Raw genomic sequence first — 27,682 nt, forward strand, 5'->3', positions numbered from 1 at the left:
GAATCTGTGTAGAGCCCATTGTTGAGTTACCAAGACAATACCTATTATAGTGTTTTGGGGAGCAAGTTAAAGACCAGAACTTAAATTTTCACTTTAGACATTGGATGAATAGTATGAAGACAGTTTTTCAGTTGATTTGGATAAAACTATTTTAGTGCATTGACAAGTATAACTTCAACTTCATATAGAACCATTTTTCTTTTATTGAAGTTGAGTGTTTTTCTTTGATTAATGTGGATTTTTTATGGGGATATCTGTTAATTTTCAGGTTTTGAAAGACATTAACCTCGTAAGTTGTTTTTAAGAATTATTCTCAGCCAGGCGCGGTGGCTCAAGCCTGTAATCCTAGCACTTTGGGAGGCCGAGACGGGCGGATCACGAGGTCAGGAGATCGAGACCATCCTGGCTGACACGGTGAAACCCCGTCTCTACTTTAAAAAAAAATACAAAAAACTAGCCGGGCGAGGTGGCGGGCGCCTGTAGTCCCAGCTACTCGGGAGGCTGAGGCAGGAGAATGGCGTGAACCCGGGAGGCGGAGCTTGCAGTGAGCTGAGATCCGGCCACTGCACTCCAGCCTGGGCGGCAGAGCGAGACTCCATCTCAAAAAAAAAAAAAAAAAAAAAAAAAGAATTATTCTCATAATTTCTGTAACCCAGCTCAAGCTTCATAGCTATTTGGCATTAAAATAACACCCAGAGCATGATAGAAATGTTGTTACTCTTCCTCTCTCAAGGAGAAAGTAATTTTCCTGCAAGACTTAATAGTTGGCACCGTTGCTTTCTAAAGACTCCGTGGTGCATTCAAGAGTACCCAACTTCAAGGGAATCTCTGCATTTCAATGAAAGGAGGAAGAGTGTGCTGATAAACCCACCAGCACCTATTGAGCAATGTCTATTATAGTAATTTTGCATACATTTTTATTTAAGGGAAAAAATTTAGGTAGTGTGAAATATTTTGCTAATCTCGTAGAAAAGGAAAAAATCCTTCTGTTATTTAAAGGGAAAAGTAAATTTAACAGTTACCTTTTTTCTTAATGTCAGGGCAGATCTTATTTTACAGTACAGTGGGGGAAATAGAAACATGTGAAAGGCAAAAGGCAGGCTCCTAAATTAATGTCAGTAAAGTTCAGGGTGGGCAAATGAGTGTGTGTGAGGTATAGGAAATGCTGATGACTTCTTTAATGCTTGAAGTCCGTTCAGAGGTATCCAGCCCTAGAAAGCCTAGAACAGGAAGAGGCAGCTGGTATTGTGCAAAACTTGGATGGGGGCAAAGTTGCTGAAAAAGTTTTGGTTTAACCCCAAGATAAGTGGGAAGGAGCTTGTCCATGGACCCAGGTTCTCACTCTGTTTACAGAAGGGAGTTGAGTACAGTTGGTGAAGGAAGAGGTAACAAAAAATGCTAAATATTTTATCCATGAAAATGACTTCCAGGAAAGGAAGAATATGAATTCCAGACCGAAGGGGAAAAGATAGTTAAAATAGTATTATCTAACCTGGTTGGTATTTGTAATGAATGGTGATTTTAATTAGTCATTAGCCATAATGATGTTTATTTACAGTATAACTCCTGAATGCTACTTAAATAAACCAGGATTCAAACTGCAAGCCAACCAGGCCGTTCATTATTTAAAACATTTTAATCGGGGCTTCCGGGCAGAAGGTGGAGCGGCAGGGTGTGTGTAACTGGATTGATGGGCGGGACCTGTCTTGACCATCGGAGCTTTATAGTCGAGGGCCAGGAGGGCCCGGGTTGTCCTCTCCGTTGCACTTGTACATAACCACCTAAAGAATGGTGAAATAAATGTTCTTCGAAATTCCTATCCGGACTGGCCAGTCCTTGCGGAAGCAGCGTCCGGGCCCTCGGGTAACGTTTGAAGAGCTGGGAGCGTCTCTGGCTGCTGCGTGGCGAAGGGGCAGTCCGGGGGACGAGGGGGTGGGCCCTTAGGGGCTGGGGCGGGACTTCCCTGGGCACTGAGTCAAAGCTTGAGGGGAGTGTCCGCTCCCGCACTTTCGATTCTGCTTGCTGCCGTTTCTGTCGCTGCAGTCGTCCGCGGGTAAGACCCTCCCTAGACACTCTATTTACTTACTTTATCTTTCGGAGGTCAAGACACCTCCTGTTGCCGCCGCCTCGCCCAACACACAGGCGCCCCCTGCACGCGTAGTAAGCTTGACTAACGGCCTCTCGGTGTGTGTGGTGGGACTTGAAATCCTCCCTTAATGAAGTCACACCTTCTCCGTCCGCGCCCACCGGGTCGGCCTGTGGCAGAGCCCCCATGTAGCCCAGGAATCGGCTTGGCCCTTCGGGGAGGTCAGCGTCTTCGCTATCCCCACTCTCCAGTGCGGCACATTCGCTCCCCTAGGACTCCGGCCGGTTGCCGGCCCCACGCCGTGTTTCTCCTCCCCACCACCGCCCAGCTCAGCCCAGTCCAGTCCACTCTGCCGTTAGAGGCCCTTCTCCCCAAAGACGCACGTCAAAAGTCTCGCCCTTGTGCAGCTGAGGAGCCTGGGGTCCCAGACCTGAACCAGGTGAGCCTCGCAATATTTTAGCCCAGAAAGATCTGTGTGGCTCACTTGCCGGCCTCCTTCTGCCACACACAGTCCAGATTTAGCCTTGACTTTTCCTAGTGAAAGACAGACTCTGGTATCACTATGACCTCCTCAGGCTTTCTTACCCCGCCTCAGAAAGCAGTGAGGTGTCTGCTTTCTCCCAGGGCTTCTTTAGATAGGGGTCTTAACCACACCTGTGACCAGTCTGGCCTCTTCTCTGCTTGTTTCAAAGAATCTCTTTTCTGCCCTATCCAACTTCCTTCCCTTGAACTGAATGACAGCTCAGCAACTTTTTTTTTTTTTTTTTTTTTTTTTTTTTTTTTTTTTTTTTTGAGACTGAGTCTGGCTTTGTCGCCCAGGCTGGAGTGCAGTGGCCAGATCTCAGCTCACTGCAAGCTCCGCCTCCTGGGTTTACGCCATTCTCCTGCCTCAGCCTCCGGAGTACCTGGGACCACAGGCGCCCGCCACCTCGCCCGGCTAGTTTTTTGTATTTTTTAGTAGAGATGGGGTTTCACCGTGTTAGCCAGGATGGTCTCGATCTCCTGACCTTGTGATCCGCCCGTCTCAGCCTCCCAAAGTGCTGGGATTACAGGCTTGAGCCACCGCGCCCGGCGACAGCTCAGCAACTTTTCCAGAGAAAAATTAAATGCTCTGCCAATCATTTATGGAAGTTCCTTAAAGTGAAATAACTTCTGCTTTTCTTTTGTTTTCTCTTTTGTAGGCAGATTGGTCTCTTTTAAAATAATGAAAGGAGTTGAAATGCGTTGAGACTTCTGAAAGTCCCGTGTAACCACCCAATTTTTCACACCCTATCTTCCTTAGACTTGAGCTTGCTTAAACTGTGGTGGGGCTCCTTGTCAGTCTTGAGAACCTCAAACCAAAATTACATTTGGCGTCAGTGCTTAGCACTGAACTTTGGTCTTTTCTCATTAGTGAAACCCCTGCCTCCGAAGAATGGGTAAGACGTTTTCACAGTTGGGCTCTTGGCGGGAGGACGAGAACAAGTCAATCCTGCCCTCCAATCCAGCCATTGGCAGCCAGGCTGTCAGCTACTTCAGCACCGGTAGCAGCAAGTCTCTTTGTTCCTGTGTGCCTTGTGAAAGAACTGCTGGTGCCAGCTTTGTGACTTGTCCCACCTGCCAGGGCAGTGGCAAGATTCCCCAAGGTGAGTGGCCCACGGCTCTGGAAATACCCTGGAGTCCAGGGAAAGTTCTTAGCCTATTGGCCTGGGGCAGCCCCTCTGAATCTCCTTGGATGGGGTTAGATCTGCTCCCAGCTCTTGACCTCCCAGTCTCAGGCTGGCCAGGGAGATACTTAACTATCTTTGGGTTCCCTGCAAAAACCTGCCCTCCTTCCCTGGTTGTATTCCCCAGCCCCTTGTGGGAAAGAGGGGTTCTAGCCACTGTGCTCCTAAGCAACACTGTATGTCTTAGGATTCATTCAGTTCAGGAAGTTAGAAATTACCTTTCCAAAGATCCTGGGCATCTCTGATTTGCTGGTGACTTTCAGAGATTCTTCATACCTATTAGTGGAAATCTCACTTCCATTCTAGAGATGGCAAAGCTGACCTGCCAACTTTGGTAGCAGAGTCCAGTGCTTCCAGTTCTGCTCTGGGGCAGAGGCGGCATGCTTCTAACATTGCTCCGGCCGGGCGCGGTGGCTCAAGCCTGTAATCCCAGCGCTTTGGGAGGCCGAGACGGGCGGATCACGAGATCAGGAGATGGAGACCATCCTGGCTAACATGGTGAAACCCCGTCTCTACTTAAAAATACAAAAAACTAGCTGGGCGAGGTGGCGGGCGCCTGTAGTCCCAGCTACTCGGGAGGCTGAGGCAGGAGAATGGTGTAAACCTGGGAAGCAGAGCTTGCAGTGAGCTGAAATCCGGCCACTGCACTCCAGCCTGGGCAACAGAGCGAGACTCCGTCTCAAAAAAAAAACAAAAAAACAACAAAAAAACATTGCTCTATGGTGTGGGTGGAGGCATGCTTCTGGGAGGCTGGCACAGGAAATATTTGTCACAGTTGCATCTTTGCCCTCCCTCTCACCTTCTCTCTCTCTAGAGCTGGAGAAGCAGTTGGTGGCTCTCATCCCCTATGGGGACCAGAGGCTGAAGCCCAAGCACACGTAAGCCCCTCTTCCTCCCTCAGCTCCACAAGCCATTGCCCATGGGGGCTGCTCCCTTTGTCTCCCCTGTTTTGATCCCCCCTAATATATTCCTATTAGTTCTTCCATAGAAAGCCTGAGCCTCAGAGATACCACCTCCTTATGTCCAAGAATTTTTTCCTGATTTAGAAGCTCCTGGACCGGGTGTGGTGGCTCATACCTGTAATCCCAGCACTTTGGGAGACCAAGGCAGGCAGATCACTTGAGCTCAGGAGTTCAAGACCAGCCTGGGCAACATGGTGAAACCCCATCTCTACCAAAAAAAAAAAAAAAAAGAAAAAAGTAGCAGCAGCAGCAGCAGATGTCACTTGAGGACACCAGGTGGCCTTCCTTAAGCATCACTGCTCCCAGGAAACATGGCACCCTCTCCAAGACAGGAAGGATCTGGTAGCTCTGCAAGTCCTCCCAGGAAGGAGGGAACAAGCATGTGGCCCTGGCTGCAATTGATTTGGAAACATTATTTTTCTTAAGCAGCTCCCTTGCTGAGGCAGTTCAGACTTGCTTGTTCTTCTCCCAGTAGAGGTGAAAAACCTATTTTCTGCTGTTCTGGGATACTTCAGAACCTCAGGCAGCCCTGGGGCCTACTGTGTTTGTGATCTGAGTCTATCTGACATGGAACTCCCTCAACCTCCTCCTAAGGTCCTGGTGTCAACCTGGGAGTCACCACCAAGCCGAACCCTCTCCGCCACCCCACTATACCAGAATTAGAAATCAGGCTGGGCATGGCCGGGCACGGTGGCTCACACCTGTAATTCCAGCACTTTGGGAGGCCGAGGTGGGCGGATCACGAGGTCAGGAGATCGAGACCATCCTGGCCAACATGGGGAAACCCCGTCTCTACTAAAAATACAAGAAAATTAACTGGGCATGGTGGCGGACGACTGTGGTCCCAGTTACTCGGGAGGCTGAGGCAGGAGAATGGTGTGAATCCGGGAGGCGGAGCTTGCAGTGAGCTGAGATCACGCCACTGCACTCTAGCCTGGGTGACAGAACAAGACTCCATCTCAAAAAAAAAAAAAAGAAATCAGGCTGGGTGTGGTGGTTCATGCCTATAATTCCAGCAGTTTGGGGAGGCCAAGACAGGAGGATTACCTGAGGTTAGGAGTTTGAGACCAGCCTGACCAACATGGCAAAACCCCATCTCTACTAAAAAATACAAAAATTAGCTGAGCACAGTGGCAGGTGCCTGTAATCCCAGCTACTTGGGAGGCTGAGGCAGGAGAATCCCTTCAACCCAGGATGTTGATCGCGCCACTGCACTCTAGCCTGGGTGACGGAGCAAGACTCCATCTCAAAAAAAAAAAAAGAAAAAAAAGAAATTAGCCGTGCCCATCATAAGATACTAACAAAGTACTTATCTCTTTAATGCGTATCTGAATTTTGAATTAGATGGATGGATAGTGTCCTGTTCTGAATGTTAAAATTCAGAACTTCCAAATATGGACTTATTTCTTCTAGTGATAATAACTAGCATTCATCATGCTTTTGCCATGTGCAGGGACCTGTGATTAGTATTTTTTCATATATTAGCCGATAACAAATTCTATGAGGTCAGTACAATTATCTGCCTTTTACCAACAAGGAAACTGAGACTTAAGGAGATTAAGTGGGCTGCTCCATGTTATTGGGTCAATGGGAACAGAGAGCTGGAGTGGAAACCAGGCTGCCTGCCTGCCAATCCTGTGCCCCTACTCATTCCGGGCCACATCTGGGGAGCTAAATGATGTTGGGGTAGTGTGCAGGGGAAAGCCTGGTGTATGGAGAGGAGTGTCTGAACCTCCTCCCCAAGTTTCATTGGTGTTCAGACTTTTCCATTCCTCCATCCTGGATCCTGCTTTCACACAGGAAGCTCTTTGTGTTCCTGGCCGTGCTCATCTGCCTGGTGACCTCCTCCTTCATCATCTTTTTCCTGTTTCCCCGGTCCGTCGTTGTGCAGCCTGCAGGCCTCAACTCCTCCACGGTGGCCTTTGATGAGGCTGATATCTACCTCAACATAACGGTGGGTGGGTGCCCTTGGGCTCCAACCCCTCCTTCCCAGCAATACTTCACTGTAACCTTTGTCCAGCGTTGTGACCCTGGGCATGGGAAGCCAGGGATCTTATGGCACCCTTCAGGTGTTGGGAGCCTGAAGAGAAGTAGGAGCAACCATGAGCTCCATGACAGATCGTAAAGGTTGGGACTCTACACAGTAAGGGGTCAGAATCTGGACCAGATAGATAAATCATAGGGGTGGAGTGGGGTGACAGTGCCTGAGACTCTCTGGATGGACAGGACTGAATGGTAAGAAGTCATACAGGGTGGGCCTGGATCCTGAGCCAGCTTAACTTCGTAAAGATCCCTCACCATTCAGTGCCCCTCCATGGGGCTCCTGGTTTTGGTCCTCTGCACCTGAAGCTTGTCATGGTAGATGGGGCTTAGGCCAGACAGCCAGGCTTTTGCAACTGTTTGGCTTTTCCTAAGGATGGGCCATCTTCAGTCCTCCTTTCCCTTGTCTTCATCCCCAGAATGTCTTAAACATCTCCAATGGCAACTACTACCCCATTACGGTGACACAGCTGACCCTCGAGGTTCTGCACCTATCCCTCGTGGTGGGGCAGGTTTCCAACAACCTTCTCCTACACATTGGCCCTTTGACCAGTGAACAGGTGACTCCCCTCTCCCTGGCCAGCCCTGCCCACCAGCGTATGGATGTGTGGTGGTGGGAAAGGGGCAACTGGAGTCGGGGCTAACCCTGTGCCCATTTGGTTGACAGATGTTTTACGCAGTAGCCACCAAGATACCGGATGAAAACACATAGTGAGTACCCCTTGATCTCTTCTTCCCTAGCCGCTTGCCTGGCTTAGGAACCCACTTAATACCCACCAGCTTTCCTGATTGCTTAGCAGATTCTTCAGCCAGCATCTGGACTGCCCTCCCATGGCCAAGGATGTAATAAGCAAGGGTTCAGGGTCCCCAGTCTCTGCTTGTTTGGACCTTGATTAGAATGAAAAACAGGCTGGAATTTGGTTAATCTCTACAATATGTGACCTTGGGCTCTTCAGCCTGCATTGCTGAGGAAGATGAATGTTTTGTTTTTCTCCTGAGGCGGGGTCCAGCATGTGCCTGGGCCAAGTGAGTGGAGGTCAGAGTGATAGTGCAGCCACGCTGCCACACTGACCTGAAGGGTGGGAAAGGGTGGAAGTGGCATATTGGGGGCACCTGATGGAAGGAAGGGGTTGTGTGGGGTAAGGAAACTGGGACCTGCAGGCATCTTCTAAGCTGACAGGTTGCTCCATGTGACATGTGGTCCCACGTTGTCTTTTCTTCTCTCTCAGCAAAATCTGTACCTGGCTGGAAATCAAAGTCCACCATGTGCTTTTGCACATCCAGTAAGTAGAGCTTGGAGCTCTGGTGTCCCTGCTCTCACTTCTGACTTCAGTTTCACTCAGCTCCACCTTCTGGGCAGAGTCATGCAAGCTGACCCCATGAATCTTTGTTGGCTCTTGGGAATAGCAAGTCTAGCCCCTTTTCTAAGTCTCACCTTGCCTATAAACTATTAGGGGCAACAGGCATAGGGCTGTCTGGAAGCTGCTGGAAAACAGGTGGGGCAGCTGTCCCAGGTACCTTGGCAGAGTGGGGAGCTAGAGGGAAGGGAAAAATGAGGGAGCCCCCAACTCTCCACCCCCAGACAGTATAATGGGGCCGGAGCTTTCATTTTCCTTCCAGCCATGGCAACAAGGCCTGCTTCCTCTCCAGGGGCACCCTGACCTGCTCATACCTGAGCCATTCAGAGCAGCTGGTCTTCCAGAGCTATGAGTATGTGGACTGCCGAGGAAACGCATCGGTGCCCCCCCAGCTGACCCCTCACCCACCATGACCTGTCTGCTGTCCCTGTACTCCAGGCACCTGCAACCCTGGTCTTTATCTCCCACAACTCCCTGGTGACTAAGGAAGGACTACAGAGGCTTTGCCAAAGGAGAAGCCCTGCTTCATCACACCCTTAACCTCCCACCCGCTCAGGAAGCTTGCTTTGAAGTTAACTTCATACACACACACTCATATCCTCCAATTTCCCCCAGATTCTTTCAGGGGCTGCCATCAGATTCTGCCCTTGGTTAGTCTTTTTTTTTTTTTTTTTTTTTTTTTTCCCAGTAGAGACAGAGTCTCACTGTTGGCCCAGGTTGGTCTTGAACTCCTGGGCTCAAGCGATCTTCCCTTCTTGGCCTCCCAAAGCACTTGGATTACAGATGTGAGCCACTGTGCCTGGCTGGTCTTTCTTCAGGAAAATCTGACCTGGCATCTTCTTGAGGCACCTTAGATTCCCTGGAGTGGCACCTGGCCTTTCTGTACTGAGCACCTGGTGAGTCTGAAGGGGCCATTTCACCCCAGCTCCATCAGGGCTGGCCGTCCTGTCTGAATGGGGAGAGAGCTGTAGTTTTATCTGGCTTTTAAAACATAGACCTGCCGGCTGGGCGCAGTGGCTTACGCCTGTAATCCCAGCACTTCGGGAGGCCGAAGCGGGTGGATCACTTGAGGTCAGGAGTTCATGACCAGCCTGGCCAACATGGTGAAACCTTGTCTCTACTGAAAATGCAAAAATTAGCCGGGTGTGGTGGCGCGCGCCTGTAATCTCAGCTACTCCGGAGGCTGAGGCAGGAGAATCACTTGAAACCGGAAGGCAGAAGTTGCAGTGAGCCAAGATCATGCCACTGCACTCCAGCCTGGGCAAAAGAGCAAAACTCTGTCTCCAAAAAAAAAAAAAAAAAAAAAAAAAAAGAGACCCTTTTCAAGTTTTCTACTCTCTGATAAGAAAATTTGGGGACATCCAGTGCCATCTCCAAGGACTTTCTGGGGATCATAGATGCTTTCCTGTGCCTGTCTGCTTTGACCATGTGAAAAAGTGACAGTCTCTCTCTCTCTCTGGTAACTTGTCTGCCACCCATCTGAGAGATGAGCCAAGGCCCCTTAGCCCTCTGTCCTTTCTGGTTATTGACTGTCCCTGGTTCCTAGGAAGACAGCTGTTCTCCAGCTAAAGCTTCTCCTCTCTATAAAGCAGTTTCACTATTCTTTTCATAGCGGGAGCCAAAATAGTAGAGGAGGGGAGGGAGGCACCTGGCATTCTGTGGGTCTGCACAGGAAAAAAAGAGCCAAAGTCAGATTCATTGTATAAGATATTTGTTGAAGGAGAACCTGTAAGTCCACATCCTGAGCCCATGTGAGTAGACACAGGCAGGTCAAACGGTGGGCCCAGCTGCTCTCATCTGAAAGCCTGCAGGAGATGAAGCTGTCAGTATCCAGCTGAGGCTGCTGGGTTCTGTTCCACCACCACCTTAGCACCAGGGCCCACTCTGGTCCCAGAGGCCTCATCCTTCCTTGGGCTTTGACAATGTGGAGCAGCACGTCGGCAGGGACTGGTCTAGACCCTCCCTTTCCTGTCACTCAGCTAGGGCTAAGCCCCAGATAACCCCTGGTTTCCCACTGGCTCCTAGTAGAAAGGTTTCTGTACTTTAGCAGAACAGGAAGGATATTTGCTCATTAAAGGTGGCTTGGTCTTACAGCTGGGTGCAGTGGTATACACCTGTAGTCCCAGCTACTCAGGAAGCTGAGGTGGGAGGATCTCTGGAGCCCAGGAGTTCAACTCTTACAAGAGCAGCAACATTAGCAAGACCCTGTTTAAAAAAAAAAGAAGCTGGGCATAGTGGCATGCACCTGTAATCCCAGCTACTCAGGAGGCTGAGGCAGGAGAATCACTTCAACCCGGGAGGCGGAGGTTGCAGTGAGCCAAGATCGCACCACTGCACTCTAGCCTGGGCAACAAGAGAGAGACTCTCTTAAAAAAAAAAAAAAAAAAAAGATGAGCAGGGAAAGCTAAATTTGAAGTAGGATGCATGGAAATAGGGAGAAGTGGTGACAGAACTTGGTAACTAGGGGAACAAGGGGAAGGAAGGAGACTGTGCTGTCTCCAAGCTGAGGTCAAGGTGGTGCTGGCAAGAGCGCAAAAGTCCAGGGAAGCCAGGCTGGAGCTGCTGTGTATAGACTGCCAAATGTGGAGTATTTATATTGTATTCAATAAACTATACTTAAGAATGTTCAAAAAAGTCTCCTGGGAGTGGGAAGGGCACTAGTGAATACTCCCTAGGATACTCCTTATTTCACAAACTTTTCTTTTTTTTTTTTTTTTTTGAGACAGTTTCACTCTGTTACCCAGGCTGGAGTGCAGTGGCGTGATCTTGGCTCAGTGCAACCTCTGCCTCCTGTGTTCAAGCAATTCTCGTGCCTCGACTCCCTGAGTAGTTTTGGTTACAGACATGCACCACCACACCCAGCTAATTTTTGTATTTTTAGTAGAGACAGGGTTTCATCATGTTGGCCACGCTGGTCTGAAACTCCTGGCCTCAAGTGATCCACCCGCCTTGGCCTCCCAGAGTACTGGGATTACAGGCATGAGCCACTGCACCTGGCCGAAACTGTAATGTTCTAACGGACAGCGGCCTCTGGGCCGCTGATGATATGTCCTGCCCTTCTGTTTTCCATGAGATTGCTCACAGGATCTCACTCTCTTCCTCTTGCTCCCATTGTGTATCTCTAAAGTCTCTTCCAATTTTACTATTCCTGTTCTGTGCTGTTATCTTCCCCACCATCCCGTTATCTTCCCCAGCTGCTCTCATCAGGAAATTTCGTGGGTTGCACTGAAATGGCCCCTTCAGACCAAAGGCAATGCTATGTAGGCTACAATGAAATACCCAGCTAATCCCTTGGATGGGGCTTGTGATTGAGGTGACTGAGGCAGCCTTTCTCAGCATGGAGGAAGAAAGGCCTTCCCAGGGCTTGCACCTTCCTGAAGTCTAACACCCAGGGTCTCCCAGTCCTACCCACTCCTTCACCTTGGGCTGGTGAATCTCTTGGTTGTCGCTAGATGGAGAGGCTGAGAGCCAGGAAGGAAGAGGGCTGTGGGTTTTAGAAGGCAAACCTCCCTCCCCGTCCCAGGGTCAAGTGTCATGTTCCTGAGGCTATAGCCCCCACTTTCCTCCAAGCTCTTTCTCTCCATCCCTGCCCCCATCGTCCATTTGACGGCTGAGTGCCCACTGTAGGCCAGACATTGCACTGGGCTTGGAGGTGGGGAGCATCACTGCCTGCAACCACTTTCTGCTGCTGCAGGCCTGCTCTGATGTGATGTGACCCCTCCTTCCCCAGGCTGTATCTCAGTAAGCATGGGCTTGGGGGAATGAGTGATGGCTCCAGTGACAGTCACAAACTGAAACCCCTGACAGACTTATCACTGCTGAATGAGGGCAGGTAGTGATAGTAGTAGGAGTTGCATACTTGCAGGGGACCCAAGACCCAGTTCTCCCATTGGCTTTGCCTAGAGAAGCATAAACTTGTCTTCCACTCTCTTTCCACCCTCTCCATCCCCTTCGTGAGTCCTCCTGCCTGCTTCCTCTCATCCCTGTCTCATAAAGCTGACCAGTGCTGTGATTCCTCCCAGGAAAAGAATTACGTTTTATTCCTGGCAGCCACCTCTTCTAGAGTGGGTGGCTTTTGAAGTGGAGATGTTGCTGGATGCTGAGAAGATGTGGCTGCTCATCTGCATTTTGGGGATGGCCACTGGGGTCTCGGATTCAATCTCTGGGTCACCACTGCTGTATGTAGTTGGTAGACTGAGAAGAGGAAGAGACGGGAAACAAAACAAGTTAGCAGCTTCTGGTTTCAGAACACTGTGTGAAATCCTGTGAGGCCAGAGGAATCAAAGTGAAATGTAGCAGCCCAGTCCTCATCCTAGAAGTGCTAGCATCAGGTTCTTTCATCTGTTGCACCTCTGTCAGAGACACCTTTCTAACGCCTTGCACAATTATATATTCTTGTTAAGAGTTGCCATCCAGGCCAGGCGTGGTGGCTCACACCTGTAATCCCAGCACTTTGGCAGGCCGAGACGGGTAGATCACTTGAGACCAGCCTGGCCAAATAGCGAAACCCCATCTCTACTAAAAAATACAAAAACTACCCAGGCGTGGTGGTACATGCCTGTAATCCTAGCTACTCGGGAGGCTGAGGCAGGAGTATCCTTTGAACCCAGGAGGTGGAGGTTGCAGGTGGAGTGCAGCTGAGATCTAGCCTGGGTAACAGAGTCAGACTCTGTCTCAAAAAAAAAAAAAAAAAAAAAAAAATTGTCATCCTGAGTTTGATGGCCTACAGTGAGCTGGACTCCAAGCTAAGTGCTTTTAGTGCTCTTTCCTTTATCTATCTATCTATCTATCTATCTATCTATCTATCTATCTATCTATTTATTTATTTATTTATTTATTTTTATCGCTCTTTTACCCAGGCTGGAGTGCAGTGGTGTGATCCTGGCTCACTGCAACCTCCACTTCCAGGGGTCAAGTGATTCTTCTGCCTCAGTCTCCCAAATAGCTGGGACTACAGATGCGCCCTACCACAGCCAGCTAATTTTTTTTGTATTTTTAGTAGGATGGCATCTCAGCATATTGCCCGGCTGGTCTCAAATTCCTGAGCTCAGGCAATCTGCTCACTTCGGCCTCCCAAAGTGCTGAGATTTCAGGCGTGAGCCCCTGCGCCTGGCCCCTTTCCTTTACTAATAATTGCCATATTCAGTCCGCATGACCCTCTGTTGAGGAAGTTGTATCATCTATTATTCTCATTTTATGGATAGCGCTGAGCAATAGGCCATCCATACCCAGGCATTTTTTCTTTTTCTTTTTTTTTCAGGGAGGGTCTCACTCTGTTGCACAGGCTGGAGTGCAGTGGTGTGATCACCACTCACGGCAGCCTCACCCTTTGGGGCTCAAGCAGTCTTCACCTTAGCCTCCCAAGTAGCTTGGGCTCCAGGTGTGTGCCACCATGCCCAGCTATTTTTTTTTTTTTTTAAACGAAGTCTCACTCTGTCACCAGGTTGGAGTGCAGTGACGCGATCTCAGCTCACTGCAACCTCCTCCTCCTGGGTTCAAGCAATTCTCCAGCCTCAGCCTCCCGAGTATCTGGGACTACAGGCACGTGCCACCACACCCAGCTAATTTTTGTATTTTTAGTAGAGATGGGGTTTCACCATGTTGGCCAGGATGGTCTTGATCTCTTGACCTCATGATCCGCCTGCCTCAAAGTGCTGGGATTACAGGCGTGAGCCACCGTGCCCGGCTGCCCAGCTAGTTTTTAAAAATTTTTGTTGTTATTGAGACCGAGTCTCACTCTGTTGCCCAGGCTGGACTCAAACTCCTTGGCTCAAGCGATCCTCTCACCTTGATCTCCCAAAGTGCTGGGATTATAGGCATGAGCCACCACACACTTGGCTTTCTTTCATTTTTTTCATTTTTTTTTTGAGATGGGATCTCACTATATTGTCCAGTCTGAACCTGAACTCCTGGGCTCAAGCAGTACTACTGTCTCAGCTTCCCAAGTAGCCAGGACTACTGCACCCAGCTTCCTACCAAAACATTTTTAATGGGGGCAAAGAATAGAGGAATAGACCGTCCAGAAGTAATGTGAAATAATTCTAATTTCCTACCCTTACTCCTGCTAAGGAGGTTTCTCTGGGCTACACACACACACACACACACACACACTCAGTCACCCAGAGTCTGTCTTTCAGGGTCTGTGTCTCTATCTTACCTTGAGTTGTGAATACCCAGTGTTTTTGATGGGGCTAGATTGGCATGGGTTCATGAGACCTGATGATGAAACAAAGTACAGGTTACTCATCCAGCAGTTTTCCAAGGATGGAACACTACAAGCCTGGACTGCTTGTGTCTGGTGACCCAGGGGGTGATGGGGGTACGGTGAGGACAGGCTCCTACCTGGGACAGGGTACAGACTGAGCCCTTCCTGAAGATTCTCAACTAGGAAGCTGTGCTGTGGTTCCCTGTTCCAGACCTCACGGGGCTCAATATATCTGTTAATAAGCCTACAACTCCTGTCCCACCCTCTGATCACCGCCACCTCCTCTGTCACACTCACTCTGGAAGAGGGGCCAACAACTTTCTCAGCCACTCTCTGCAGAAGTTGGAAGGCTCCTTTGCAGCTGTAGGTTGGCATAAACCCACCCAGAGGGAGTTGACTAGCAAGGCATTAAAGGCCGACGGTACTTGGGAGAGTCAGAGAGGGTAGGGTAGTGGATACGGATTCTGCACTACAGGGCTGGGATGGAAGCAAAGGGCTCCTCTCACCACCTCCCACTCCCAGGCTCCAGTCCAGAGTCTGTAAGGATTTTCTGCCCACCCTGGAATCTGTTGTTCATACAGAGATTGCCCTCCAGCTTAATAGATTCCCACTGAAGTAGGCTGGTGACCTGGCCTTTGGGAATCTTGGAGATTGCATTTGGAGGCGTGCTGAGTACAACGGGCTTGAGCACTTGGTTGTGTTGGCTGAGGTGGTGGCTGTGGTTGTGGTGGTTGTGGCCCTGGCCACGCCTGTGCCTGCGCCTGCGCCTGTGCCTGTGGCAATGGTGATGGCTGTGGTGATGGCTGTGGTGGTGGCTGCGATGCTGGCTGCACCGATGGCTGCTGCTGTGATGGCCGTCGTTGCTCCCGTGATGTCCACAATTTCGCCACTGGTGGTTGCGGCACATTTGACTTCTTAGGTGGCTGGAGCTTTTTCTCCGATTGTTGTTCTTCTTCCTGGTGTTTCTTCAGTTCCTGGCAAGAAGCCCCCGGGCAAGTGGCATCCTCCTCTCCCCACCCAATCACCCATCTGCCAGAGAAACTTCAGGGAACAAGGCAAGTGAGTAGAGAAGTATAGGTGGCAGTGGTCTCTGTTCCCTAGAGCTGCAGGCTGAAATTGGGCCTACGCTATCTCCCTCACCCACTGTAACACCCAAGAATGATTTCTGGGTGACAGCACCCGTAGCACAGCCCCAGCCCAGGAAATAGCACGGTCTTCGAGCACCTGCTTCCTTACTTGAGAGCTCAGCACGGAAAGCAGTTTTTAGTGCTGGAGGATAAAGAATAATTCCCTGCAAATGTCCTGTGTTGTGTTTTGTTTTTTAGAGACAGGTTCCCACTCTGTCACCCAGGCTGGAGTACAGTGGCATGATTATGACTCACTGTAATCTGGAACTACTGGGCTCAAGTGATTCTCCTGCCTCAACTTTGCAAGTAGCTAGAACTACAGGTGCACACCACCATGACCAGTTAATTTTTTTTTTTAAATAGAGTCAGGGTCTCATTATGTTGCCCAGGCTGGAGTGCAGTAAGTGGTGCAATCTTGGCTCACTGCTGCCTCAACCTCCCAGGCTCAAGCAATCCTTCCACCTCAGCCTCCTGAATAGCTTGGACCAAATGCACGCACCACCATGCCTTGCTAATTTTTAAATTTTCTGTAGAGACAGGGTCCTCCTATGTTGCCTAGGTTGGTTTGGAACTTCTAGCAGTCCTCCCACCTCAGCCTCCCAGAGTAATTTTTCTAATAGCCCAAGGGTGCTTCTAACCTTACAAGTGCTTTGAAATAGCAGTGTCAAATAAAAATATAGGCCGGGCGCGGTGGCTCAAGCCTGTAATCCCAGCACTTTGGGAGGCCGAGACGGGCGGATCACGAGGTCAGGAGATCAAGACCATCCTGGCTAACACGGTGAAACCCTGTCTCTACTAAAAAAATACAAAAAAAAAAAAAAACTAGCCGGGCGAGGTGGCGGGCGCCTGTAGTCCCAGCTATTCGGGAGGCTGAGGCAGGAGAATGGCGTGAACCCGGGAGGCGGAGCTTGCAGTGAGCTGAGATCTGGCCACTGCACTCCAGCCTGGGCGACAGACCAAGACTCTGTCTCAAAAAAAAAAAAAAAAATATATATATATATATATATATATAAAATGCATGCCGGGCTGGGCACCGTGGCTCACACCTGTCTTCCCAGCACTTTGGGAGGCCGAGGCGGGCGGATCACAAGGTCAGGAGTTCGAGACCAGCCTGACCAACATGATGAAACCCCGTCTCTACTAAAAATACAAAAATTAGCTGGGCGTGGTGGCAGGCGCCTGTAATCCTAGCTACTCAGGAGGCTGAGGCAGGAGAATCACTTGAACCCGGGAGGCGGAGGTGGCAATGAGCTGGGTTCATGCCACTGCATTCCAGCCTGGGTGACAGAGCAAGACTCTGTCTCAAAAAAAAAAAAAAAAAAAAAAAAAAAATATATATATATATATATATATATGCTTATATATAATAGATAATATGCTTATATAATATATATAGCATGCCACGTGTAATTTTAAATTTTCTTTCTTTTTTTTTTTTTTGAGACAGAGTCTTGCTCTGTCCCCCAGGCTGGAGTGCAATGGCCTGATCTGGCTCATTGCAACCTCTGCCTCCTGAGTTCAAGTGATTGTCCTGCCTCAGCCTCCCGAGTAGCTGGGATTACAGGCATGTGCCACCACACCCAGCTAATTTTTGTATTTTTAGTACAGACAGGGTTTTATCATGTTGGCCAGGATGGTCTTGAACTCCTGACCTTGTGATCTGCCTGCCTTGGTCTCCCAAAGTGCTAGGATTACAGGCATGAGCCACCACACCTAGCCACTAAATTTTCTAATAGCCACATAGAAGAAGAAATAGGGCCAGGTGCACTGGCACATGCCTGTAATTCACACTTTGTGGCACTGAGATGGGAGGATTGTTTCAGGCTAGGAGTTTGAGGCCAGCCTGGGCAACATAGTGAGACCTGGTCTTTACAAAAAATTAGCTAGGCATGGTGGTGCATGCCTGTAGTCCCAGCTACTCTGGAGGCTGAGGCTGGAGGATGGCTTAAGCCCAGGAGATCACGCTGCAGTGAGCTATGAATGGGCCATCGCACTCCAGGTTTGGTGACAGAGGAAGACCTTGTCTCAAAAAAAGAAGAAAAAACAAGTGAAACTAATTTTAATTACTTTTATTTATTTATTTATTGTGTGCGACAGGGTCTCACTTTGTCACGCAGGCTGGAATGTAGTGGCGTTGTCACAAGGCTTACTGCAGCCCGACCTCCCGGGCTCAAGTGATTCTCCCACCGCAGTCTCCCCAGTAGCTGGGACTAGGGGTGCACACCACCATGCCTGGCTAATTTTTGTATTTGTTTTAGAGATGGATTTCACCATGATACCAGGCTGGTCTGAAACTCCTGGGCTCAAACGATCAGCCCGCCTTGGCCTCCCAAAGTGCTGGGATTACAGGCATGAGCCACTGCGCCCGACCTAATAATGTATTTTACTTAACCCCATGCATCCAAAACATCAATATGAACATATCAATGAAGTATTTTATATTCTTTGTTTTCATACTAAGTCTTCAAAAGTCCCAAAGTGTTGGGATTACAGGCGTGAGCCACCACGCCCGGCCATTGTTGTTTTTTAAGATGGAGTTTTGCTCTTGTTGCCCAGGCTGGAGTACAATGGCGTGATCTTGGCTCACTGAAACCTCCGCCTCCCAGGTTCAGGCAATCCCCCTGCCTCAGCCTCCCGAGTAGCTGGGATTACAGGTGCATGCCACCACGCCCAGCTAATTTTTGTATTTTTAGTAGGGATGGAGTTTCACCATGTTGGTCAGGCTGGTCTCGAACTCTTGACCACAGGTGATCCACCTGCCTCAGCCTCCCAAAGTGCTGGGATTACAGGTGTGAGCCACCATGCCCGGCTGGGAGCAAGACTAGAGCAAGACTCCGTCTTAAAAAAAAAAATAAATAAATAAGTGAATTAATTAATTCAAGGCCAGGCATGGTGGTTCACACCTGTCAACAGTTTGGGAGGCTGAGGTAGGAGGATTGCTTGAGTCCAGGAGTTCCAGACCAGCCTGGGCAACAAAGTGAGACCCTGTCTCTATTACAATAATAAAATAAAATTTTTAATTTTTTTTTTTTTTTTTTTTTTGAGACAGGGTCTCATTCTTTCACCCAGGCCAGAGTGCAGTGGTACCATCTTGGCTCACTGCAATCTCCACCTCACTGGTTCAAGTGATTCTCCTGCCTCAGCCTCTGCAAGTAGCTGGAATTACAGGGATGCGTCACCATGCGTAGCTACTTTTTGTACTTTTAGTAGAGACCGGGTTTCGTCATGTTGGCCAGGCTGGTCTTGAACTCCTGACCTCAAGTGATCCACTGGCCTAAGCCTCCCAAAGTGCTGGATTACAGGTGTGAGCCACCACGCCCAGCCAAAATAACATTTTTAAAAACTAAATTAAATTTATATAAAACTGACCGGGCATGGTGGCTCATGCCTGCAATCCCAGCACTTTGGGAGGCTGAGGCAGGCGGATCACCTGAGGTCAGGAGTTCGAGACTAGCCTGACCAACATGGAGAAACCCCATCTCTACTAAAAATACAAAATCATCCAGTCGTGGTGGTGCATGCCTGTAATACCAGCTACTTGGGAGGCTGAGGCAGGAAAATCACTTGAACCTGGGAGGCGGAGGTTGCGGTGAGCCGAGATCGCACCATCGCACTCAAGCCTGGGCAACAAGAGCAAAACTCCGTCTCAAAAAAAAAAAAAAAAAAAAATTAGTTTCTCAGTCACACTCCAAAGCTCAATATAGCACACAGGCTGGGGGTTACCCTATTGGACAGAACATCTTTAAACCTCCCAGGCCTAGTACACTTGCCCTCCCCCAATCTATTACAACAGGGAAATTGAGTTAGCTTGTAGTGTTCTCCCCAACACAGACACAGTCTATCTGAGAGAACGCCAAATGACCTTGCTTTCCTTCTACCCCCAGCAAACAACATTCACCAAATAGTAGGCAGCTTCCTAGGGTTCTGTCTCCATTCTCCATTGCCTTCCTACTCCAGAAAGGACGCTGAAGAACCCAGCCTATCCCATGCACCTGTTCTTTCTGCTGCAGCTCCTGCTGCTGCTGGGCCATCAGCCACCTCCTTCGGTCCAAAGCCATCTGCCGGCGCCGGGCCTCCCAGTGGTAGGCACTACCCATGATAGTGGGATGGTGTGAGGCCCCAGGTGGGGGTGGGGACAAGCAGAGCCCACTGCTCCCACCACCTCTGTCTCTTCCCACTCAGACCCCTCTGCCTGTAACTGGAACCACCTCACAATGTGGTTACTGCCAGGGCAACTGGGCAGGCCCCACCTGCTTTGTTGAGGAAGGGAGGCGTTTTTCCCAAGGCTCTCAGGGAACATCTGCAAAGTACCTTTCTCTCCTGGGTGCTGAGCAGATGGAAGACCTTCCCACCTTAGCTTTGAGTCTCAGTGGGCCCCATGGAAAATTCAGCAGTAAAGTCTTTTCTCTCTGGTTTCTTTCCCCGACTCTTCCTCAGAGGCTTCCAGCATCATCTGACTCCCCTCTGCTCATCCCTCCCCCCTTAGGTCTCCGGAATTACCTTTTTCTCCTTAATCTCTCCTCTCCCCATCTCCCCCATAAATGTCTGTGCTGAGTCAGAATGAAAGAAAATACAAAATCCTACTAAGCCTCACTGAGGTCTGAGACCCCAGAATGCAAAGGGATTTCTTAGAAGACACCCTAGCTCTGGAGATTTCTAATGCTGAACTCAAGCCTAGCGTCTACCTCTTAATTGTATTTTCATTTTTTTATTTTTATTTTTTGAGACGGAGTTTCACTCTTGTTGCTCAGACTGGAGTGCAATGGCGCAATTTTGACTCACTGCAACCTGTGCCTCCCAGGTTCAAGAGATTCTCCTGCCTCAGCCTCCCAAGTAGCTAGGATTACAGGCATATACCACCACACCCAGATAATTTTTGTATTTTTAGTAGGGACGGGGTTTCTCCATGTTAGGCTGATCTCAAACTCCCGACCTCAGGTGATCCGCCCCACTCGGCCTCCCAAAGAGCTGGGATTACAGGTGTGAGCCACCATGCCTGGCCTCAGACTGTGCATTTAAGATCATCCGAAGCGGCTGGGTGCAGTGGCCTCCACCTCCCGGGTTCAAGCAAGCAAAAAGAAAGAGCCCAGGCAACCTAGTGAAACCCTGTTCGGGCTGGGGCGTATCTGCACCCCAGCTATTCCAGAGGCTGAGGCAGGAGGATGGATGGAGGCTGGGAGGTGGGTGCTGCACTGAGCAGTGACTGCACCGCTGCACTCCAGCCTGGGTGACAGAGCCAGACCCCATCCCAAATCAATAAACATAAAAATAAAGGAACCAGTTTGTAGAAAGCAGGAGAGGGTCCCATTGAACTTCTAGCCTTCAATCTACAGCTGTGGCTGGACAGGTTGGAGCAGCAGGCTGGAGCAGTGGCCATCTTGGCAGGGATCATTGACTCTGATCTATCATCGGGAGGAGGAAGAGCTGATCTCATGCAGGGAGGGCAGGTGGACTACGTGTGGACTCTGGTGATCTGTTTGGGTGCCAGGTGTTGCTCCCAGGGCCACCTGTAACTGTGAATGTGCGGGAACCCTGACTTGAGAAGGGCGTGGCCACGGCGAGCCTCGGCCCCTCAGGGATGAGAGTTTGGTTCACGGTACCCAGGGAAACCACCAGCATCGGCAGAGGTGATAGCTGAGGAGGAGGGGGGATTTGGAGGAGAGAGGCAGGATGAGTAGCAGGGGCAGCCCTGTGATCAACAACTGCTGCAAGAGGGGCTGTTTGTTCGACTCACTAGTCTTCTGCGGCTCTATGCAGTACTGAAGAGCAGAAGACAGAAGACACAAAGACCACAAAAATTAGCCGGGCGTGGTGCTGTGCGTCCATAATCCCAGCTACTCGGGAGGCTGAGACAGGAGAATCGCTTGAACCCGGGAGGCGGAAGTTTCAGTAAGCTGAAATCACACCATTGCAGTCCAACCTGAGCATTCGAGCGAGACTCTATGTCAGAAAATAAAGACAGAATTAAAGAGTCCGGCGCGGTGGCTTACATCTGTGATCCCAGCGCTTTGGAAGGCCCAGGCGGGCGGATTGCCTGAGGTCAGGAGTTCGAGACCAGCCTGGCCCACATGGCGAAACCCCCCCCCCCCCCAAAAAATACAAAAATTAACCAGGCGTGGTGGTGTATGCCTGTAATCCCAACTACCCAAGGAGGCTGAGGCAGGAGAATTGCTGGAACCCGGGAGGTAGAGGCTGCAGTGAGCTGAGATCGCACCACTGCACTCCAGCCTGAGTGACAGAGCAAGACTTTGTCTGAAAAAAAAAAAAAAAAGTGGGTGCGGTGGCTCACGCCTGTAATCCCAGCACTTTGGGAGGCCGAGGCGGGCAGATCATGAGGTCAGGAGATCAAGACCATCCTGGCTAACATGGTGAAAACCCGTCTCTACTAAAAGTACAAAAAAATTAGCAGGGCATGGTGGCGGGCGCCTGTCGTCCCAGCTACTTGGGAGGCTGAGGCAGGAGAATGGCGGGAACCTGGGAGGCGGAGCTTGCAGTGAGCTGAGATGGTGATGCACCACTGCACTCCAGCCTGTGTGACAGAGCAAGACTCCATCTCAAAAAAAAAAAAAAAAAAAAAAAAAAGCCTGGGCCAGTGGCTCACACCTGTAATCCCAGCACTCTGGGAGGCGGCAGGCGGGTGGATCACCAGAGGTTGGGAGTTGGAGACCAGCCTGACCAACATGGAGAAACCCCATCTGTATTAAAAAGCCCCTGAGGGAGAGTGGGGGAAAGAAGCCAGAGAGAAAAGACTTTACTGCTGAATTTTCCATGGGGCCCACTGAGACTCAAAGCTAAGGTGGGAAGGTCTTCCATCTGCTCAGCACCCAGGAGAGAAAGGTACTTTGCAGATGTTCCCTGAGAGCCTTGGGAAAAATACCTCCCTTCCTCAACAAAGCAGGCAGGGCCTGCCCAGTTGCCCTGGCAGTAACCACATTGTGAGGTGGTTCCAGTTACAGGCAGAGGGGTCTGAGTGGGAAGAGACAGAGGTGGTGGGAGCAGTGGGCTCTGCTTGTCCCCACCTCCATCTGGGGCCTCACACCACCTCTTCCTATAATCCTGGAGACCCTACCTAATCTGTCTGGACCTCAGTTTCCTTGCCTAAAGAAGAAGTGATAGCTTGTTACCTTCTTTCACATAGCTGTTATAAGGATCAAATAGAATAATGGATGGGAAATAAAAGTATAAAATTGTTTAGCTACAGGTTGGTATTATCCTACCTGACCCTTCCAAGGACTGCGTCCTCAGTAGGTGGAGTGAACAGGTGAGAGGATTATTCTCGGAAGCCCAGGAAGGCTTTTGGGGATAGAGTCTGTGCATTTAATTTTTTAACTTTTTAATTTAATTTTAATTTTATTTTTTGTTTTTTGAGACGGAGTTTCACTCTTGTTTCCCAGGCTGGAGTGCAATGACACTATCTAGGCTCACCGCAACCTCCGCCTCCCGGGTTCAAGTGACTCTTGCAAGTGATCCACCAAAGTGCTGGGATTACAGGCGTGAGCCACTGCGCCCAGCCTGGGACTGTGCATTTAAGATCACCCCAAGTGGCTGGGCGAGGTGGCTCACGCCTGTAATCCCAGCACATTAGGAGGCCAACGCAGGCAGCTCACGAGGTCAGGATATCGAAACCATCCTGGCTAACATGGTGAAACCCCGTCTCTACTAAAAATACAAAAAAATTAGTCAAGCATGGTGGCACGTGCCTCTAGTCCTAGCTACTCGGGAGGCTGAGGCAGGAGAATGGCTTTGAACCCAGGAGGCGGCGATTGCAGATTGTGCCATTGCACTTCAGCCTGGGCAACAAAGCAAGACTCCGTCTCAAAAGAAAAAAAAAAATCTCCCCAAGTAGACCATTGACCTATCTCCTATGTATACACACACTTTTACCCAGAGGTATAAATCTTTCTGAAAGCAGTGAGCCCAAGTCCAGCTTCAGGGCTGGGGGCAAGGAAAGGGTGTAGGTGAAAAGGATGCTTCAAATCCAGCCTCTAGTGTGGTGGGGATTGGGGTGGGGAGCAGCCCTTGAATCAGAACAGGTCTAATGATTCTGCTGAGACATTTGGGAAAAAAAAAACGGATTCCAGGAGAGCCTGTCAATTCCAGCAACCAGTGTTGTGGAGTCAGCTTGGGCTTTGGAATCAGACTCAGGTTCAATCCTGGCTGTGTCACCTTGTTTCATCCTGCCAAACTGCAGCTGGAGTTCCCACAAAGGAGTGCCCCAAACTGTCCTGAGCGGGGAATCCAAAGAAAGCACTCAACACCGAGGTGATTGGTCCAAAGCATGTTTTAGGGGAACTTTTCTGCACACGATGTGCTGCAGCAATCCTCCAGATGGACAGCGAGAGAAAAGTGATGTTCTACCTCGCTGTGTCGGCAGTGAAGGGTCAGGGTGTGAAGTGTATATAAAAGTTTGAAGAATTTGGCTCAGCACTGTTTTTTTTCCTCCTAAACCTATATATCTTTGTCAATGGCTGTTCAAGGCCATGGTTTGGATTCAAGACTTTTGGGGAAAACTTGCAGTGGGCTGAGTCAAAAAGCAGGCAAAGCATTCTGCTTTATGGTCAGGACACAGGATGAAAGCAGGAGAAACTGGAGGACCCTGCATGCCTACTAGCTGGGGGTACCTGGACAGGCCAGTCAGGCGCTCAGTGTATCCAAGGCCTCTCTCCTTGTTAAGGTTGTCGGAAGACCCCAGAGAATACCTTGAAAGTGGCTGCCCTCACAGTGGGGCACCCAGCTATGACCAGGTGGTAGGGACGTCCCAGCTCTGCTGCTGGGGGCACTAAGGTTTGCTGGATGTCTTTCTCTTATAAAAAGGAGTGCTAGTTCCTTCTCCCAGCACTGAGAGATTGTCTTCTGTAACTGTAGGTACAGGAGGGTTTCCAGATGCAAAAGATGTCATTGAGGCTTGTCACTAGACATTTATCTTCATAGCATATTTATCTTATTATATATCTAAACATATTTAGATAGAAAACAATGATAGGAGGGAAAGAAAGGCACTTCAACAGTCTCAATAATTAAATGGGCAAAGGAGGAAGTGGCTATTTTTGGCATCTCTTCCTCTCTCTTTCCCTCTTTCCTCCTACCCTGGAAGGAACAGAGATCAGATGGATACTTAGGGTGGAGGAGGGGGCTTGGGCTGAATTTGGGGAAAAGTCTCCAACCCTCTAAGCCAGTCCTCTTGCCAGAGGATTTTCAGAGTGATTCTACCAAAATCGTTCCCTCCTCCTCATCTCCCCACCTGTGCCCTTTTTGTTTGTAAAGACAGGGTCTCACCATGTTGCCCAAGGTGATCCAAACTCTTGGGCTCAAACGATTGATCCTCCAGCCTTAGCCTCCCAAAATGCTGGAATTATAGGCAAGAGCCATCACACCCAGCCTCATCTCCCTTTTTGAGCCCCTCCTGCCTCCCATGTGCACACTGCCTCTCCCAGCTCCACCTCTAGGGGTCTGCACCACATTCTACTCTCCCTTACAATCTGGATTTTAACTCACATTGGTCCTCAGGGCACCATGCTGTCACTAATTTTTTAACGATTTGCACATTTGCAATTTAAAATAAAGCCTGGGCTGGGTGGTTCATACTGTAATCCCAGCACTTTGGGAGGCCAAGGCGGGCGGATTGCCTGAGCTTGGGAGTTCGAAACCATCCTGGGCAACATGGTGAAACACCGCCTCTACTAAAAATACAAAAAATTAGCCAGGGCCTGGAGCAATGGCGCACGCCTGTCATCCCAGCACTTTGGGAGGCCGAGGCGGGCGGATCACGAGGTCAGGAGATCGAGACCATCTTGGCTAACACAGTAAAACCCCGTTTCTACTAAAAATACAAAAAATTAGCCCAGTGTGGTGGCATGTGCCTGTAGTCCCATCTACTCAGGAGGCTGAGGCAGGAGAATTGCTTGAACCTGGGAGGCAGAGGTTGCAGTGAGCTAAGATAGTGCCACTGTACTCCAGCCTGGGTGACAGAGAGAGACTCTGTCAAACAAACAAACAAACAAACAAATGAAGCCTGTAGGCTGGGGCACTGGCTCATGCGTGTAATCCCAGCACTTTTGGAGGCCAAGGTGGGAAGATTTTCTGAGCCCAAGAGTTCCAGACTAGCCTGGGCAACATAGACAAGACATATCAACTGGCACCCCCACCCCACCATTTCCCAACCCCCATCTCTACAAAAAATAAAATAAAGCAAGTTTGTTGTTATTCAAGACCCAGAATATTCTGTTTTGGAAGAAGCAAAGTGTGTTTAGAAGCACAAACAGGGCCGGGCACGGTGGCTCTTGCCTGTAATTCCAGCACTTTGGGAGGCCGAGGCAGGCGGGTCACCTGAGGTCAAGAGACCAAGACCAGCCAGGCCAACATAGTGAAACCCCGTCTCTACTAAAAATACAAAAAAATTAGCTGGGTGTGGTGGCGGATGCCTGTAATCCCAGCTACTCGAGAGGCTGAAGCAGGAGAATTGCTTGAATCTGGGAGGCAGAGGTTGTGGTGGGCCGAGATGGCGCCACTGCACTCCAGCCTGCGCGAAAGAGCAAAACTCCATCTCAAAACACACACACACACACACACACACACACACACACACACACACACACACACAAAGAAGCACAAGCAGATGAGTCCTGTGAAATATCAGCTGCAGGGCCGGGCACAGTAGCTCACACCTGTAATCCCAGCACTTTGGGAGACCAAGGCAGGCAGATCACTTGAGGTCAGGAGTTCGGGGCCAGCCTGTCCAACATGGTGGAACCCCGCCTCTACTAATAATAAAAAAATGAGCCCGGCATGGTGGCCAGCGCCTATAATCCCAGCTACTCAGGAGGCTGAGGCAGGAGAATTGCTTGAACCTGGGAGGCAGAGGTTGCAGTGAGCTGATATCGCCCTCTGCACTCCAGCCTGGACAACATAGCGAGACTCTGTCTCAAAAAAAAAAAAGAAAAGAAAACAATAGGCTGGGCATGGTGGCTCATGCCTGTAATCCTAGGACTTTGGGATGCCGAGGCAGGTGAATCACTTAAGGTCAGGAGTTAGAGACCATCCTGGCCAACATGGTGAAATGCCGTCTCTACTAAAATTACAAAAAAAATTAGCCAGGCATGGTGGCAGGTGCCTGTATTCCCAGCTACTCTGGAGGCTGAAGCAGGAGAATTGCTTGAACCGAGAAGGCAGAGGTTGCAGTGAGCTGAGATCACGCTACTGCACTCTAGCCTGTGCAATAGAGACTCAGTCTTAAAAAAAAAAAAAAGCCAGGCGTGATGGCTCCACTTTGGGAGGCTGAGGTAGGCGGATCACCTGAGGTCGGGAGTTCAAGACCAGCCTGGCCAATATGGAAAAACCCCATTTCTACTAAAAATACAAAATTAGTCAGGCGTGGTGGCACATGCCTGCAATCCCAGCTACTCGAGAGGCTGAGGCAGGAGAATCGCTTGAACCTGAGAGGTGGAGGTTGCGATGAGCCGAGATCGCACTACTGCACTCCAGTCTGGGCAACAAGAACAAATCTCCGTCTCAACGAAAACAAAAAAAAATCAGCTGCATTGTTAATTGTACAGATATGATCAATTGCTCTACCTCTATTATCAGTTCACTCACCAGCAAAGTAGGGGTAATAATACCTCCATCCTAGAGGTATTGGTATATTAAAAGAAGTAATTCGGCCAGGTGTAGTAGCTCACACTTGTAATCTCAGCACTTTGAGAGGCCAAGGCAGGCAGATCACCTGAGGTCAGGAGTTCAAGACCAGCCTGGCCAATACGGCAAAACCCTGTTTCTACTAAAAATACAAAAATTAGCTGGGTGTGGTGGCTGATGCCTGTAAACCCAGCTACTTGGGAAGCTGAGGCAGGAGAATCGCTTGAACCTGAGAGGTGGAGGTTGCAGTGAGCCGAAGGAGATGGCGCATCTACAGTCCAGCTTGGCAATAGAGCAAGACTCTGTCTCAAAAAAAAAAAAAAAAAAGCAGTAATCCATGTCAAGCACAAGGTTTAATAAACAGAGGCTTCTATCGTAGTATTTCATGATGTTTAAGATGTCATGGATTGTGAGAGGCACCATTATTTTATGTACCCCTCAGAAAGAAAGGAAGAAAGGAAAAAAAAAAAAGATGCTGACATTTAAACAGCTGTAGTGCTTTCTCCTGGCATTGGATGTAAGTTGCATCCTGGTTTCTGAGGTATAAAAATATGGAACAAAAATGTG

General features: G+C 49.6%; 2 protein-coding genes and 1 long non-coding RNA gene across 16 annotated transcripts in view; 1 reads left to right on the forward strand and 2 right to left on the reverse strand.

Moving 5' to 3' along the window:
* Positions 1–1,617: 1,617 nt before the first annotated feature.
* LOC105472070 (uncharacterized) lies at positions 1,618–2,224 on the reverse strand. Its single transcript, XR_981443.3, has 2 exons — positions 2,087–2,224; positions 1,618–1,781 (listed from the first exon to the last, which is right to left on the reverse strand). It is a non-coding gene; the product is annotated as an uncharacterized lncRNA (long non-coding RNA).
* On the forward strand, positions 1,950–27,033 carry LOC105472071 (transmembrane protein 106A). 8 transcript variants are annotated; one of them, XM_071083206.1, is made up of 9 exons: positions 2,392–2,525; positions 3,480–3,711; positions 4,607–4,670; positions 6,555–6,708; positions 7,214–7,354; positions 7,462–7,505; positions 8,024–8,077; positions 8,841–9,048; positions 21,242–21,359. In XM_071083206.1, the coding sequence occupies exons 2-8, from the start codon at positions 3,501–3,503 to the stop codon at positions 9,004–9,006; spliced, it is 834 nt and encodes a 277-aa protein (XP_070939307.1). In that variant the 5' UTR covers positions 2,392–2,525; positions 3,480–3,500; the 3' UTR covers positions 9,007–9,048; positions 21,242–21,359. The 8 variants fall into 8 exon arrangements, with proteins under 8 accessions (XP_070939308.1, XP_070939307.1, XP_070939309.1 ...); XM_071083207.1 differs by lacking the exons at positions 2,392–2,525; positions 21,242–21,359 and adding an exon at positions 1,950–2,053 and having other exon boundaries at positions 8,841–9,698; XM_071083208.1 differs by lacking the exon at positions 8,841–9,048 and having other exon boundaries at positions 21,242–27,033.
* Positions 9,847–27,682, reverse strand: part of LOC105472073 (coiled-coil domain containing 200) — a 33,440-nt gene continuing 15,604 nt past the window's right edge. Inside the window, exons 3-7 of one of the 7 annotated variants that reach the window (XR_011615863.1) lie at positions 14,986–15,331; positions 14,310–14,368; positions 12,187–12,346; positions 10,267–10,357; positions 9,847–9,957 (exon numbers count right to left, since the gene is read on the reverse strand). Coding sequence is in view for 2 of the 7 variants with exons in the window: in XM_011724999.3 (XP_011723301.2) it covers positions 12,320–12,346; positions 14,310–14,368; positions 14,986–15,331; positions 19,477–19,581 (537 nt within the window). In the remaining 5 variants the exon portion in view is untranslated. Of the gene's footprint in view, positions 12,347–14,309; positions 14,369–14,915; positions 15,332–19,476; positions 19,652–27,682 lie in introns of those variants that run through there. The other 6 variants (XR_011615861.1, XR_011615860.1, XR_011615862.1 and 3 more) reach the window with 6 other exon arrangements.

The sequence above is a fragment of the Macaca nemestrina genome, chromosome 17 (assembly GCF_043159975.1).
Source record: "Macaca nemestrina isolate mMacNem1 chromosome 17, mMacNem.hap1, whole genome shotgun sequence".
Classification (NCBI taxonomy): Eukaryota; Metazoa; Chordata; class Mammalia; order Primates; family Cercopithecidae; genus Macaca; species Macaca nemestrina.